Source organism: Maylandia zebra, linkage group LG12 (assembly GCF_041146795.1).
Source record: "Maylandia zebra isolate NMK-2024a linkage group LG12, Mzebra_GT3a, whole genome shotgun sequence".
NCBI lineage: Eukaryota > Metazoa > Chordata > Actinopteri > Cichliformes > Cichlidae > Maylandia > Maylandia zebra.
Window position 1 is genome coordinate 30,862,598 of NC_135178.1, and position 15,945 is coordinate 30,878,542.

At 40.1% G+C, this 15,945-nt stretch overlaps 3 protein-coding genes across 5 annotated transcripts; 2 read left to right on the top strand and 1 right to left on the bottom strand.

Moving 5' to 3' along the window:
- The first annotated feature begins 1,554 nt into the window (after positions 1-1,554).
- Positions 1,555-6,101, top strand: emb (embigin). Its single transcript, XM_012916168.4, has 9 exons — positions 1,555-1,696; positions 2,427-2,504; positions 2,762-2,945; positions 3,233-3,315; positions 3,495-3,631; positions 4,552-4,707; positions 5,132-5,252; positions 5,359-5,392; positions 5,475-6,101. The coding sequence occupies exons 1-9, from the start codon at positions 1,624-1,626 to the stop codon at positions 5,533-5,535; spliced, it is 927 nt and encodes a 308-aa protein (XP_012771622.2). The 5' UTR covers positions 1,555-1,623; the 3' UTR covers positions 5,536-6,101.
- Positions 6,102-6,236: 135 nt separating this feature from the next.
- On the bottom strand, positions 6,237-11,581 carry mrps30 (mitochondrial ribosomal protein S30). Its single transcript, XM_004575631.4, has 5 exons — positions 10,941-11,581; positions 10,426-10,571; positions 9,887-9,992; positions 8,847-9,023; positions 6,237-7,199 (listed from the first exon to the last, which is right to left on the bottom strand). Exons 1-5 carry the CDS (start codon positions 11,512-11,514, stop codon positions 6,940-6,942), a joined length of 1,263 nt encoding a protein of 420 aa, XP_004575688.1. The 5' UTR covers positions 11,515-11,581; the 3' UTR covers positions 6,237-6,939.
- Positions 11,187-14,438, top strand: hint2 (histidine triad nucleotide binding protein 2). 3 transcript variants are annotated; one of them, XM_076891067.1, is made up of 5 exons: positions 11,187-11,326; positions 12,488-12,625; positions 12,717-12,821; positions 14,009-14,081; positions 14,169-14,438. In XM_076891067.1, exons 1-5 carry the CDS (start codon positions 11,288-11,290, stop codon positions 14,258-14,260), a joined length of 447 nt encoding a protein of 148 aa, XP_076747182.1. In that variant the 5' UTR covers positions 11,187-11,287; the 3' UTR covers positions 14,261-14,438. The 3 variants fall into 3 exon arrangements, with proteins under 3 accessions (XP_076747182.1, XP_004575687.2, XP_004575686.2); XM_004575630.6 differs by lacking the exon at positions 11,187-11,326 and adding an exon at positions 11,832-12,090; XM_004575629.5 differs by lacking the exon at positions 11,187-11,326 and adding an exon at positions 12,041-12,266.
- The last annotated feature ends 1,507 nt before the right edge of the window (positions 14,439-15,945 follow it).

A 15,945-nucleotide genomic window follows, 5' to 3' on the forward strand; every position in this document is an offset into this window, starting at 1 on the left:
TAAAGAAATTGTTTTTTTGTATGTCTCTCTGCCTTTGCCAATTTTTAGTTTTTAGTATATTGTGCTTAAAGAATTTGTCTTCATCATATTCTCATATATATTGTTGGAGCTGTTCACACACAGTGAACACTGAAAGTGAACATTTCAACATGATCTGAATGCATTAGGAACAAAATTACAGCAACTGATCTGATGTCCACAACAAGGGACAGAAGATAGAAAATAAATAAATTATAGTTTTGAACAAAAAAAAAGGTACTTCAAGTTTCTTTCAACCACAATAAGTTTCTTTCAACCACTAAATATCTAACCATTTCACTTCTTTTGTCTCAATTATATAATTGGTATGTGCTATTACTGAATAAAAATGAATGCGCTTGTTTCATCTATGAAGACGATGTGCAGTCTGACCAATTTCCTCTGACCTGAATGGGGAGTGCTGATGGAGCTGCATGAGATCAGATCGGATCGATGAGTTTTGATTTCTGCTGCGACATTCAGACAGTAGATGGATGGATGGATGGATGGATGGATGGATGGATGGATGGATGGATGGATGGATGGATGGATGATGCTATCATGTCAATATGGACCACAAATATTTCCAGCACCTTGTTGAAAGAATGACACAAAGAAAGCAGTGCTACAGGCAAACACAGTCCAACCCGGCACTCGCGAAGAATACCTAAAGAAGTGGCCAGTGAGTGCGTATCAGTTCCTCAACTCCATAATAACACTCGTGCTAGGTGATAGTCCTGATTACTCATTTGCACTTCATCGGACTATGTGTGGCATACAGAATTAGTACCACACTGTGACAGAAACAACTAAACCACAGTCTAGCAATGCAGCCCCATTTCATTTTTACAATGTATTGGCTGACCTAGTCAAGACTGTTAGTTAAAGAAGCTATCTTTTAAGCCAAACCGGAAATAAAAAGGCAACTGAATAATAATAATGTTAAGGCTGAAAAAGAATTAAACATTAAAAAAATGCAGAACAAATTGAGATTGATACCAAAACGTGAACATTTCTACTGTGGTGAGGAGAAGAATTAGGCTATGGGTAACTTTAGAGGTAAACGCCACGCTGTGAGAACTAGAGTGAGGCTACTTTTAGTGTTTCACTTGGTATAACTGTGAACAATTGAATAGTATTAAATGTATACTCATATTAAGGTAGAACTGCATGAGTCATTTGCAGTAACAGAATTGGTACTTTGTTAGTTGCCCCTCTTTGATATTTCATGAGGGGATTCAGCTCATGTGACCTTCTCAAATAACACAACAGGACACCTTGCACGTAGCTGCACAGTAGCAGCCTAGTCAGGCTGGGACAGATTTAACATTTTTATCAAAGTATACACGCAAATACAGATACACATTATTTTAACATTTTCTGTTAATATGCAGTCCTGAAGGGCACCACAAACTGCAGCACAACATCCAGACACGAACCCCATCTGAGTGAATAATGGATGGAGGCAGCCACCCACAGGCTGCAGAGTGATATCATGGCTGCGTCACTTGTGCAGATGAGGGAGAAGGGGTGGGGTGGTTATACCGTGCAGTCTGTAGAGACAGTGAGGAACCTGCTCACAGAGAGGACAGAGGGACGATAACCATGTCAGCCTCCTGGAAGCAGCCGCTTTTTCAGATCTGCCTGCTTTGCGTCTGCTGCAGACACATCAATACAAGTAAATTAATTTTGGGTTTCATTTTTGCTGTGTTTTGTGGTTGTGTTCAAGCTCTGTTCAGCCTTTTCTCTGTTCCACCAAATGGTCCCGTAACCTTGTAAGGGCCAGAACAAAATGTCATAAGATTTTCACATAATTGTGTGCAACATAATTTGGTTTGAAGCATACTGGTAGTGATTGTTTATGATTTTTCACCTTATACATGTGTCTCAAACTGTTTCCCTCAAGACAAATATTTGTAATCATCATAGGATAAAATGTAAAAGGAAAAATCAAAACACTAGGTTACTTAATTATCGTGCTTGCAAAGGATTTTTATATTGATATGATTTTAATTGTCGCCTCATTATGCTTCATTCTGCGATTGTGCATGTGTGTTAGTTTAAGAACTATATAACAGACAAAAAGATAAAACCTTAAAGTTACTCAGTGCTTATTTCTTTTTTTTTTGTCTGAATACATTTTAATCCCAATCTTATGATATTTATGTAATTATTTAAGAAAACATCTCTTTGAAAAGATGATGAAGGAAACAACCTTGTTGCCGTTATGTAGAGGACACTTTTCACAGACAGTTACGAGCTGTTTCACACGGCAGCAAAGTAGCAACACTGATATCTGCCTTAAAATCACCTTAAAATATTGGTATAAATAATATTGTACCTTTTGAATTATTTTACACACAGTAAAAGACTCTGTATATTTATACATTTACTTCTTTTCCTGTCAGACACGTTGGGCTCAACCAAAGCGCCACAGGTTCCCACCACTGCTCTTAAAACAACTGTAAAAAGTGTTGTTCTTAAAGGTAATTTCTGCATGTTGTGTTTCCTTATTACTGCTCATGTAAATATGGCTAAAGAACACATGTTGATAAGTTATTTATCTTGTAAAATATTGTGCTATGACAAAGATGTAAGGATTTCCATGTTGTTGTGACCACGTGGCGCTGGATTTAAATTAGAGCCTGATTTTGCCTTGTGTGTGTGTGTGTGTGTGTGTGTGTGTGTGTGTGTGTGTGTGTGTGTGTGTGTGTTTCTAACTGTTCCACAAAACTCCACACAGGTGAAAATCACACAGAGGAAATCCAGCTGCATGAGCCTGTAAATCTAACGCTAGCCTGTACGTGGACTGGGAATCAGAAGAAACTACCAAACATTAGCGTTTATTGGACAAAAGATGGGAAGACGATCCAGGACAGTGAGCGCTCTGTGCAGCTGGAGAATGAGCAGTATACTCTCAAACAAGAGTAAGTACTTCATGTGCATATTTTATCTGACAGCTTTAGAAAATCCACTTTGCAGTTCCCCTCCGAGTGGCTCAAAAACTGTTACAACGTTTTATCAAAAGACCTGAATATATAAAAGGTTTTAAATAGAACTGCAGTGTCAGCTCATGCCTGTCCATGTCAGCTGTAACTATCTTTACATGAAAGTAGGGCAACAGTTTAGTTAAAATAATCAGATAGTTGGAGGACAGGAGCATTTGATTTATTATGTTAATATCTAAAACCCCTCTTTGACTTCTGCTTTACAGTTTCCATATTGTCAGTGAACAAGACCTTGGAAGTTACTCCTGTGTTTTTGGGACTGAAGCACAAATAGATTTTATTTTGGCAGGTAAGGAAATAAACAATGAATCTCTGCAAGACATTTCACAGCTTCATTTGTTTTGCTATCAGCTCCTCAAGTCCCTGCTCAAGCTATTTATAGTGAATATCAATATATAACACTCGACTGAGGCTGTGCAGTGCTGCTATGTCTTCATAAGCATCATCAGCTCAGTCGTTTTCCTCCAGCTCCACAGATCAGTGAGGTGCGAGACAAGCCGATAGTCAGCTATCTGGGGGACTTTGTGGTGATTTATTGTAAAATGGAGGGAACCAAACCAGAGCCCAGAACCTGGACCTGGTATAAAGTCAATGGGACAGAAAAGGTAAGCTGCTCAGAGCCGGTACAGTTGTGTCACTGATCATTTTTAATTGACATTCCTTCAAGTAGGATTTCTTATGTTCATCTCCCATGTTTTTATTCTCAAGAATATTCTTCAAGAGCAGCTTTGCATGTTACACATCTTGAATTATCCTTATTTATCTTAATTATCTTATACCAAACAAAGTGTCTATTTTTAACAGCTCCTCATATTTTGTGAAAGTCGAAGTAAACCTTTTCATTACTGTTCATAGGTGGATGGTTTATCCTTTTATCCATATTCCTCATGTTTGGTCTTTTTCTGCATAAGATCCTATAAATGAACATGAGCAGGCATTAAAGCACAGTGGTGGGAAACATTAGAGCTTGTACTTATGATAAATTACCTGTATTTATGACACAATACATGCGTTTCCAGAATGTGCTGGGGCAGTGAGGGAAATATGTGCAAGTGTGCATACTTTTTAAAGCTTGTCATGCTTTATATTATGCATGCTAAATACACATTTTCAGTATCTAGTAGTTATAGCTGTTTGTAATGGGATAACAAGTTCAGTATTACTGATATTTTAATTGTGCCTGTAATGTGATGCAGTATTAGTTTAAGATAATAGATGCAATGGATAACATCCCAATGGACTGGGGTCTTCTTTTAACTTGATTTATTTATCTGATTTTTTGTTGTGTGGGTCATTTTATCTTTTTAAGTGGAAAAAATAAAAAGCAAAAACCTACAACGCTCCTGTTGGGAGGCAGGTTGGGTGTCAAATGGGATCATAGCACAGCTTTGTGAATCTTTCCTTTTAATTCTCCTTCTTTTCCCTCATTTGGCTTCAAAGACATTTAAATTTGTTGTTGTTACTGTGTCGTTCAGCAAAATCCAGACGGTGTCATGTTAACGTATGTTGATATATATGGGAACAGATCCTCATTGTTGAAGAGCCTCAGCGCTATGAAATCCACAATGAAGGGTGGAAGACGAAGCTGAAGATCAGCAACCTGACAGATGAAGACTCTGGCTCCTATTACTGTGGGGCGGTGTACCGCGTCGGCACCTCAGTGAGCCATGTGGAGCTCAAGGTCAGTAAACCTTGTGGAGCTGTCAGTAAACAAAAGGAACTCTGTACCTGTACAGCCCCTGAGCAGTTTGTAATTCAGACCCAGGATTCATTATTAGTTTGATAATAAAAAAATAATTTGTCTCTCTTTGCATCCCTTTTTTTTTTTTAAACTCACTGGTTACTGCTTTTGTAAAATAAAAAAAATATGTTATTAATCATGGCCTGTCATGATTGGTCTGGTGAACCACTGAGAGCCCAACTCCACAGGCTTCAAACTACAAAAACTACTCAAACATATAAAGCTTTTAAAACTACTTGGCAGAATAGACACCGAGTGCGGTCTACTAATCCCATAAGATAAAACATCTGTACTTCTTTCCTGTGGATGTGACTGAAAACAGTAGGAGTAGTGATATATAATATTTCCTCTTTCTGTACTGAAGATTATCAGCTTCATTGAGCCCCTGAAACCCTTCTTAACCATCCTGGCTGAAGTTATCGTGCTGGTCACTGCCATCCTGCTCTACGAGAAAATTCATTCCAGGAAGAACAACACAGAAGAGGGTAGATAAACATCATCCAGCTCTTATTTGTATCACTATCATATACTTTTTGCAACATTTTATGACAAAACTTACTTTTAACTTGTATTTATCGGTCTCATTCTCAGAAAATCTGCCGAACGGCAACCAAAAGAACGAGCTGTGAGTACAATGACGCAGTTTTTCTTTTAAGATACTTGCAGATTTCATAATCCAAGAATGACTTCTCTTTTTTTTCTGTCAGGCCTCAGGAAGAAGCTAAGGAGCTGGAGGGTAATACGTCCATGAGGCAGCGCAAAGTTTAAAGACTGCAGCCAGCTTTAAAACTCATTTTTAAAAGTGAACGCTAGCAACATTTATACGGTTATTGTGGCATCTGTTATAACTGCATCACTTTGTTTCAACACTCAGAGTGCAACAGCTTCCAGCTAATCAACACTCGAGTTTGCAACACAAGTGGCCTCTTTCCTTTCCTGTTTACTTCCTGTGCAGAAACCCAGACATGCTTCTCTTGACACATCACGTCATCTTTGTCCCCTCCCCTTTCTCATAACAGAAGTGACTTTCTCTTCTTGTTGGCAACACCGTAAACTTCAAATGACTTTTACCCGTTTTTCTTCTCTGTGGTTCGTAGCAGTGCCTTACACTCTTTGACTAACCTTTCACTGTGCTTCCAATGACTTTTGTCCTTGCAGTAATCTATCTACAGTACTTGAATAACATGTAAATCAAAATAGATCTTCACATATTCATCATATTTGTGCATCTGTTTTGCGTTTACGTGTAGGAGAATAGTCACAGAGTCATAGTTTCTTCCCCAAAAATGACTGCACCGTATGCAAACAAGCCGATTAAAAACTACACAAACCACCGTTTCAGTGTTGGATTCATTTGAAACTTATTTCCGAGCACTAAAGAAACACTTCAAAAATGTGTCTGTTAACACGTCAGCAGAGCAGTCAACAGAAAAAAAAGTTTAGGATGGATTAAGCAACAATAACAAGAGTCAGTTTTGAAAATCCGCCATTTATTATTTTTTCTATAAATACAGTGGATGTTTTTGTCCTGAATAACCTTTGTACTTCCTCTTCCCCACGGAGAAAAGCTAAGCTATACCACGACACACAATCGTGTAGACCGTTGTAGCTGTGACCACAGCGAGAGGCGACACACCCTCAGCTGCGACTGTCAGAAACAAATCTGTATCACTGCATTTAGAAAGTAAACTAGAGCGGCTCGTTCCTCAGCCTGTGTGAGACATGCTGAGTTTGGCTGGAGTTAATGAATTTACTTAAATGTGTTGAAGCTACTATATTTCTGAACTCTTGTTGTGTGCCGCCAACACGTCTGTCGCAGAAACAGCCCAGGCTGAGATGACGGGAGTCAGAAATATGTATTCATACAACAGATTCGCCCAAGATGCTACAGATATTTGTTAAATTATTGCTTCTGTCTATGCTTCCCTTAACTCTGTGTATAATACCCAACACACACGCAAATTTCCATTGTGATCTTTCAGGCCTCTGTAATAATCAGGGATGTGTACACAGTATTTTTTCAGTACTTACTTTCACAGGAATACAGATTCTTCTTTTTTCAACATTACATTTCATACAAACTGGCAAACTTCACTCCCATCTTGCTCTTTAGAGAACAAAATCTTAAGTGAAATCTGCCTAAAGATTTCCACCCCTTCCCTTACAATCCAACTACGGCTGATTCATGAAGAATTGAACCAGAAGCTTGACGACGCCGTCGTTCAGTCCCACCACCTCTCCGTCCTGCACGCTCTCGTACAGTCGCAGGCTCTCTGTGCCCCACAGGAGGTTTTTCCTGGGGTTGTTGGCGTCAGTCTCCACAGAGAGCGCAACTGTGTTCAGCTGGTAGCAGAAGAAGGAGAAGAAGTGGCCGTCTGTGATCACGGCCTGGGACACGAAGGGTCTGGTGACATCCTCGTAGTTCCAGAAACCTACAGCGGGGAGAGGGAAGCATCAACACGAGCTACGCCTTCTCTCAGATTTAAAGCCAAATGTAGACCACTGCAGTAATCCCATATTCCTGTATCAGCGTTATTCCTGCAGCATCATGAGTAATGCCACTGACCAGTCACTTTGTTAGCTCTGCAGCTCTGGAGGAAACAGACTAAACATAGTGGATATGTCATAGATTTGTCCTGTAACACTGCGTGTCGACAGGTGGAACAAGACACCCCTTAATATTACATTTGTTAAACACTTAGTTATTATTTTTGAAAATTTATTTCAACCTGAAGCATGATCAGACTTTTGGTCAGAAAGCTTTGCTGCAAAAAGGCAAACTTCTCCCCCCAAAAGTCACAAAGCTATGACATCACAGAACGTGATTGGTCGGCTGCAATGACGATTCTGGACCAATATTAATTATGATAGTCGACACATACCCAGAGATTTCAGAGACACTATAGCACTGCCAGGCTAATAAAAAGCAAAACAACGCTCACTGCCACTTCATTAGGTACACTTGGCTACTAAGTGGATGATCGCCTTTCGCCTTACGTCTTCATTGCATAGATTCATCGAGGTTCTGGAAACATTTCTCAGATTGGTCAATAGTGACACGACCGCACAACTGTTACTGCAAATTTGTCAGCTGCACATCCATGATGTAAATCTTCTGTTCCAACACATCCAAATGGTTCTCTATTGAATTGATATCTGGTGACTGTAGAGGCCATTTGAGTACAGAGAACTCATTTTCATGTTCAAGAAACCAGTTTGAGATGATTTGAGCTTCGTGATGGGAAGCAGCCATCAGAAGATGGGTACACTGTGGTCATAACGGGATGGACACGTCCAGCAATACTCAGGCAGGCTGTGATTTTGTAAAGGATGCTCAAATGGTACCAAAAGAAGCAAAGTGTGCCATTCAAATATCCCCCACATCATTAAACTACCACCACTACCAGGCTCAACCGTTAATGCAGAGTGGGATGGATCCATGCTTTTATGTTGTACTCTACCACCTGAATGTCACAGCAGAGTTCAAGACTGATGGATTTTGAGTTACTGTTGCAACTGAAACAGTCTGACCAATCTCCTCCTGCCTCAGCCAGCTGCTCACTGGAATTTTCTTTGTAGATCATCAGTTTCTGAAATACTAACACCAGGCTGAAGGAAATAGTTACGCCAGAATCCTTCGTATTAAGAAATGCTAAAGACTTTGCGTTGACATAAGAATTTCAGAAGTTTCCGGTGTATGAGGAACAACGAACGACACCATGCCCATTCAAAGTCACTTAAACCACCTTTCTTCCTCATTTTGATGCTTGGTTTGAACTTTAGCAGCTCTTGACCGCATCTTCATGCCTAAATGCACTGAAATGCTGCCGATAGATGCTGATAGATATTATTGTGTGGCTGGTGAGTGTGTGACCTTTTTAGAAAATGTTTAGAAACCAACTTGAACATAAAGAAAAAGCTTTTCATGATGACATTTGCTCTGTTAACTTTCTGACATGTCTTTAAATCTCTTCAGCGAACAAAGTAAATCAACTACATGAAGACATAAATATGTATTGTAATGTTTTATAAACACAGCATCTCAGTTCTGTTGCACCTTTGCTGTGTTAGGAACTCACCTTGGTACATGGCCTGAGCTCCTGTCCAGGCGAAGAGGCTGGCGAGCGCGTTGGCTCTGAGGAAAACCTCCACTTGGTCAGCCTGCTGCTGCCGAATCATCCGGTCTCTGTGGTATCGGTCGGGCACCAGGTGGAACTGAGTGTGACCGTAGCACGCTGGGTCTGGTAGCTTTGCACCTTTAAATGAAACAGAGAGGCTTGTTATAAACAGAAAGTAGAGGGGATTAATAAAGAAAAAAATGAGCCAAACACTGGGTAACCTCTGTGATAATGAAAACTTCAAATATAAAACCACCTGCAGCTACATTATTATCATACTTTGCTATAGAAGCAGAAAGATTAAAAACAAGCAAGGTTGGGGTTAAAATAATTGTTCTCAAAAAACAATCTATACCTTTTACTAAATACCAGTCAGTTCCACATTGGCGCCCCCTGCTGACCATTACGATAAGTAAATAATGAGAAAAATCAACCTGATGACCTGTTAGTGAGACCAGAATTACAATTTGGGAACGAATCAGTTTGCCTTTGGGACAGTGGCCAGTTTTTGGGGCTCTGGGTTAAGGCAGTATATATATATTTTCTACCTCCTTTGCTCCCTACACGGACTGTTTTACTGAGCTTGCAACTAAAATCTGTTCAAACATGACTGATCGATAGAATCAGATATATTATAATAAAGGGAGACGGGACATTCAAAGAATCCCGAAATAAGATTTATGGGAGATTTCCGTGGCAGCAAAGATGGTGGCAGGAGTGATAAAAAAAAAAAAACTATAGGAAAAAAAAAGAAAAACAGCTTTTCAAAGTCTGATTTTAGGGCAAAGTCAGCAAACTTAAAGTAGTTTTGATTCGATTTGAAACACAGTGTCCACAGGGCTTTTTGCTAAAACATAGTGGTGCTGTGGCTGTGTGTCATCAGATTAGCAGGATTAAAAAAATGTGATCATGTTTACTAACCAGGAACATGTACTCACTAGACTGAAAAACATGTCTAGAACCACCTAGCACAGCCTGCATGACCCACATCATTGTTTCACCTGTGAAGATGTTGTTGTCGTACTGCCTTCTGAACAGCGGCATCACATTGGGACGAAGCGTGATCTCTGGAACTTCAGCTGCATGGGAGGCTTCCAGCGGCATAAACTAAAAGTAAATACGATTTGACAAAGTAATTTGATCAAATTAATTTGCAAGCCCAACTTGCAAGATAGGCCGTCTAGAGCCCATGGGCCCATTCAGTCTCCCCCAAACTCCCCCTTGTGGTAATAATGTTGAATATATACACAAATAACTGCAGAACTCTGAGTGAAGTCCATTGAGTATTTGACAAGATCAGAAAATTGCTATATAACTGCAGAAAAAGCGATGCTTTAAATGTGTGAATCTGGATTAAAACCTTTTAACACTGCGATGAGACGCAATATAATAAAGTAGAATTAAATATATAATGACAACATCACTGAAAAACATTTTAAGTGGTTTGTGTGATTTCCCCCCACTATGCAAGGCCATCAAAAACCCTTGCTGTGCATCTATTGCTATTACATGATCCATGTGGTCTGAAAAGGACGCCTACCTGAGGCAACTGTTGGGTTACTCTGATCTGACTGTGCGGGCGGTCGTCGATCTGGAACCTGGTTGGCTCGAGGTGGCGTTTCCGATGTCCCTTTGGGATAATTCTCTGACCCCTCCTCCAATAAAAGTTCACCTGGGGACTGAGATCTAAGAAAACAAATATAGATCAACATTAGAGGACTAGGATCGTTAAGTAGAAAAACATAGCACTCATACTTCATGCTATCTGGAACTCCTTGTCTTTTTGTTTTGAGCAATAAAACTTGTTAATATCTTCGTATTATTTTGGCAATAGTCATAAGATTATTATAATAAAGGCTGGACTTTTGTGATATGATAAGTTTCAGAATTTAATGGGCCACTCTAGTCGAGTTTTGTTTTTGCCCGAAACAACAAATCTACTTGGAACGTTTGTTGCTATATAAGTCTGTGTTGTTCACTATGAATGCCTTTATTTTCCTGAAGGTATCCACACCACTAACTACAGCGTCTTTAGTTCCACTTCATCATACACACCCAGACTGGAAAGCTGCAGCAGTGGGTTGTATTTAGCCAAACTGTAGGTGAGTCCAGACACCAGGCTCCTCAGAAAAGGTCCGACCACCTGCTCTTGGTGTCTGTACATGAAAGGCTTGCGTTTCCTAAATTGCCAGTGCTCTTGCAGGATCACACGGGTCACCAAGGAGCGTATGTCCGCGAACGCATCATCGTCGATTCCTGGAACCGCGGCTGTGGTCTTCTCCAAGCCCGGGGTGAATTTCTCGGGCAGGCCCGGGATGTACGCGGTTTTAGTGAAGTGCTGGTACCATCTGTCTGCGTTCCGTGCGAAAGTTTGAGGGTAAACTACAAATTTCTCCCGCTGGATGCGAGTGATGAGGGACAGCTTGTCCTCCACGGAGGAGGTGCATATCTTCTTCACCCGTTCCTCAATCTGTCGCCGCCGCGCAGATTTACTTTTAGCCGTTAGAGAGGGGACTATTGGAGGGTACGCTGGCTCCTTGACCGAAACGTCAGTGTGGACAAGCTTTTGGCTTCTAAAAGGAAACAAGTTTCTGGGGAACAGCAAGGGTAGCCGTGTGCGGGCCGCCATGTTTGCTTAACTTCTTCATTTTTCGTTGACACACAAACTAACAGTCTTTCAGAGCAGCGCCCCCTTGCGGAAAAAAGAGCCAGACTGAATGCTAACGCCTACATAAAGTAATATAAGTCAAAACTTAGACCGGTATTAAAGAACATTACATTTAATTTTATTTACTTGTGGCAGTGGTCTTGTAATTTAATAAAATGGTCGTGTAATTTAATAAAGCTTAGCTTGTATTAGCATTATGTTTAGCCTCTGAGAACGTTGAGGGTCTTGAATGAAGCCCTGTCGCGTAAACGATGGTGCATTTACGTTGACTCAGAAATTTCGGAATTTGTAGTTGAACGGGCTAAAAACGTGGGTACAAATCTAAAACGTTCGCTAAACTTTGAAACCAAACTCATTCAAAACTATAGCAAAAAACGTCATACTCGTGCTACACTGTGTATTTTCTATGTAGCTTATTGTAAACGGTGGCAGACGCTAGTAGAGATTTGATGCAGCATGAACAATCCAAACGGTAGGGGAGTACCCGAAGGCTACGTCAAAGTTGGACTTTTAAGACGGTGCAACGGCTCTGGTGAGGTGCAGTGTTTTTGTCAATAAACAGGCTGTTCGGCCTTTAAAAATATATAGACACAAAATTATTTCCACCAAAACTGTAAAAGCCAGCTATGTACTGTCGTCAGATTTTGCGGACACCATTGTTCGGGACAAGAGCGGCTAAGCTCAGCCGTTTCCCCCATGTTTGTCGAAGCGAGGTATCTGCTATCAAAATAAACCGTCCTGTTGTCATTCTTGTCAACATATTCCTTTCATTAGCTGCTGCACAGCATGTTGACAATACCTATCCTACTGGTGGTGGCTGTGGTGAACCTGCAGTGCCCCACCACCACCAAGAGGTTTGGTTTCATTGCGACACGTACTTAAAACAGCTTTTTGATTTTCCCATGTGTGATGCATGCCTGTTGTTCACCCCCAGAGACTCCTGTGCACCAAAAGTGACGAGGTGAGGCTGGCAGAGGAAGCCAGCAAGAAGTACGGCTCCCCAGCTCCAACCATCTTCTCCAAAGTGATCGACAAAAGCATCCCTGCAGATATCATTTATGAGGATGAAAAGGTACAGTCTGAGCTCATAAATAAACATTTTGTGGTTACATTTCTGCAGTTCAGTCCTTCATATATAAGATTTTTTTTTCTGTGTTTATCAGTGTTTGGCATTCAGGGATATCAGTCCACAGGCGCCTGTTCACTTCCTGGTTATTCCAAGGATTCCTATTCCCAGAATAAGTGAGGCCAAAGATGATGACGCTGAGGTAAACTGGTGTTTTCTTGTCTAGACTCTCAGATCATGTCACAAGCAGTGAGATTGTGCAGCACATGCTCCCTTTTTATAAGTCTATGTTTTTTACTATTTGACATGTCTGTGAAATTAATTTCCAGAGCATTTAAGAACCAGCTCACCCCAAACTGTTGTCACAGCACTGGAAGAAATCTATAGGTGAAGCACTAAAGGCACTACCTTTCCCTCATTTGAAACCAGTACTACCCAGAGTGTAGCCTTAAACCAGGGTCTTGGACCAAAGAGCAGGTTAAATATGCCCAGATGTTCTTTTGTTTTCTGGCTTTCCTAATGTAACAACCAGTATGAGTGTTTTTGCATTGAATGGGCAGTGTTGACATCAAATAACCAGCAACAAATGTGGGCTGGTCTGCAGCCTCATATTTCCCACAAGGGAAGCAACCTATAATCCTAAATAGATATCAGGTAAATAAAATAATATAGCAGGGAAGTTGTAAAGGAGTCGAGCCGTCCAGATTAAAATTCAAACACAGATTAGGTAGATATACAGACAGATATTACTGTTGTTATCTAGATTCCCTTGTTTAACAGTCTAAGAATAAAGAAATCTAAAAACAGAAGGCGTATACTACTTTTAAATCAGATTTAAAAAAAAAAAAAATCAACAAGCACAAATATGTGTTCTGTTTTAGGATTTGATAGTAACACTTATAGAGCAATAACATTGTTGTAAAATTGGAAAAAGAAAACAAATCAACAAATAGTTTCTTGTATGAATCTGTTGTTATTATTGGTGCTCATTACCAAAAGACAAAGACTTCAGACGATATTTAAAAAACTTTAAAACCTCCTACTGTACGTGCACAGACGTCTGAGGAATCCTTCACGAAAGGTGACGCTATTTCCTGGAGATCTGAGTGGTCAGTAGGCGTTGATTTCATACTTGATGATTACTGATCTGGAACGTAACTTGCTCTAGTCCAGGTTAGTATCACAGCAAGTTACCATGTAAGAAGTAGTTCAGAAATCCCAGGATCAGTCCCGAAGTTGGATGAGCCTGCTGTAGGTCTCACATCCAGTTTGGTCTCCTCTGTGACCGGACACGCTAAATATTAATCTTTAAGAAGTCATAACTGCTTCATTTACAGCTCACTGTCGACTGGAAATAATCTCTGCAGCTCTCCTTTTCTCCACTTTCAGCTCTTAGGACATTTATTGGTTGTTGCCAAAAATGTGGCAAAGCAAGAATCTCTGACTGAAGGGTACAGAGTGGGTAAGTTAGACCATTTTACCGTAATGATTCTCCAGACATTAATGTGACTATACAGACTGTTTGTTTACATCCACACTGAATTCCCAGTGATCAACGACGGGAAGCACGGTGCTCAGTCCGTCTACCACCTTCACATCCACGTCCTGGGAGGAAGACAGATGAAATGGCCACCAGGATAAGGGCTTCACATTTACTGTGGTGTCTCAGTTTAATCCAATAATAATGGCATAATACCTGTTTATACACAAAGCTGATGTCAATGTAAATATGTTGGAAAAAATGTGTGAAAAGGAAAAGTCAGAAGTTGATGTTTGATATGGCTGCAAATAAAGACACATTCTGTTATGGAACAATAAAGCTCAAGTCAGTTCTTTAATCTCTAATCAAGTCAGGATACTGTTACCATGGTAGCAGCTCACATTTAAGAGCAAAGGTTCAAAACAACGAGGTCAGATATGTGCGAGTAATCCCTCTCAGAGGAAAAGTTCATGCTTCACTCTGCCCAGAAACACTCAGCTTCAGGCAGTTTATTCCTTCACCCACCTGCTCTTCAAACCTTCTCAACAGCTCATTTCAGACAGCAAATGAACTGAGGAGCTACGCCCAAGCCCAGGATAAGATTAATTATATAATGTTATACTAATGCTTTAACAGTAATGAAGTGTTTGAGGTTGCCATGCTGTGGAAAATCCTCCTCCTCCTGCAACCCCCCACAGGATAGTGTAACCTCGGGAACGGAGCTGCAAATATATATGTGTGATATAAGCATATATTAACTAATAAACCTAGACAGTAAATACAAGTGACCTGCCCAGACTGTACTCAACACCTTTTAAACTTGTATTTGTTTTCTTTTAAAACACTTGAGTTATTTTTATATTTGCTTTCTTATGTGTGGGCCCTTTGATTTGACACCCTGTAGGGGTTAAATGTTTTGCTCCTAGAACGAACTTGCTGTATTGCTGTAAAGCACTAATAAGTAGTAAGCTTTCCGTAGTTGTTAATAAGGAAGAAACCTTTAAAACTGCAAAAAGTTTGATGTTTTAAGTATTTTTGTTTCACACTTTGCACTGAACACAAGTCAGCAATGTTCGTCCACTGGAGACGTTTCATAATAGAGAAATGTATATGGTCTATTATGTAATAACCATTACTATCTCTGTGGAGCCTTATCACAAATTGGACCCTGTTTAAAGGGAGGCAGTCTGCAGCTCATTTTTGTGTGTATTTTAGTGTCCGTCTGGTCGGTATGGCTGCTGGCACTGATGAAGCCCCTGATTAATGGTTCAAACACATGGCTTGTGCCCAGACTACCACTGTGAGTCACAGTTGGAGTGGCTATGGTGTGACTAGGTGGTATGATTCAGTGACCTTAGTTCCTGTGAGCAAGGTAACCATGTGTCAAAAGCATAACATTTCCCCTATATTTGCTTAGAAAACAGTGTTCACTGCCTTTAATGGCGCAGGGAGGATAAAAGATGGTTAAAAGAGGACTCTGTTAATGATTAAATATTTCTTTTCCATTATCGTTTCTTATTGATTTCTTTTTATATCTCAGAAAAGAACTAAAGAGATTTTTTTTTAAAGGAATGCATCCTTTTTTATTGCTGACATCTCCTTTTTCTTGATGTGCCAATAAAGTCAGGTGGGCAAAGATTTGCACAAGTTGTCCTTATGCTGAAAACTTTGTTGTTGTTGTTTTTTGCTAGGTCAAAGTATCGCCTCATAAACCCAGAGAGATATCATCTAGTTTTATAATCTATTTCTATGACCGGCCTCATCCTTCATGTGATAATAACCGCCATCACAAGTTTAACTGAGACAATAAACACTTTAATAATACCCCCACCCATCAAAGCTTTGT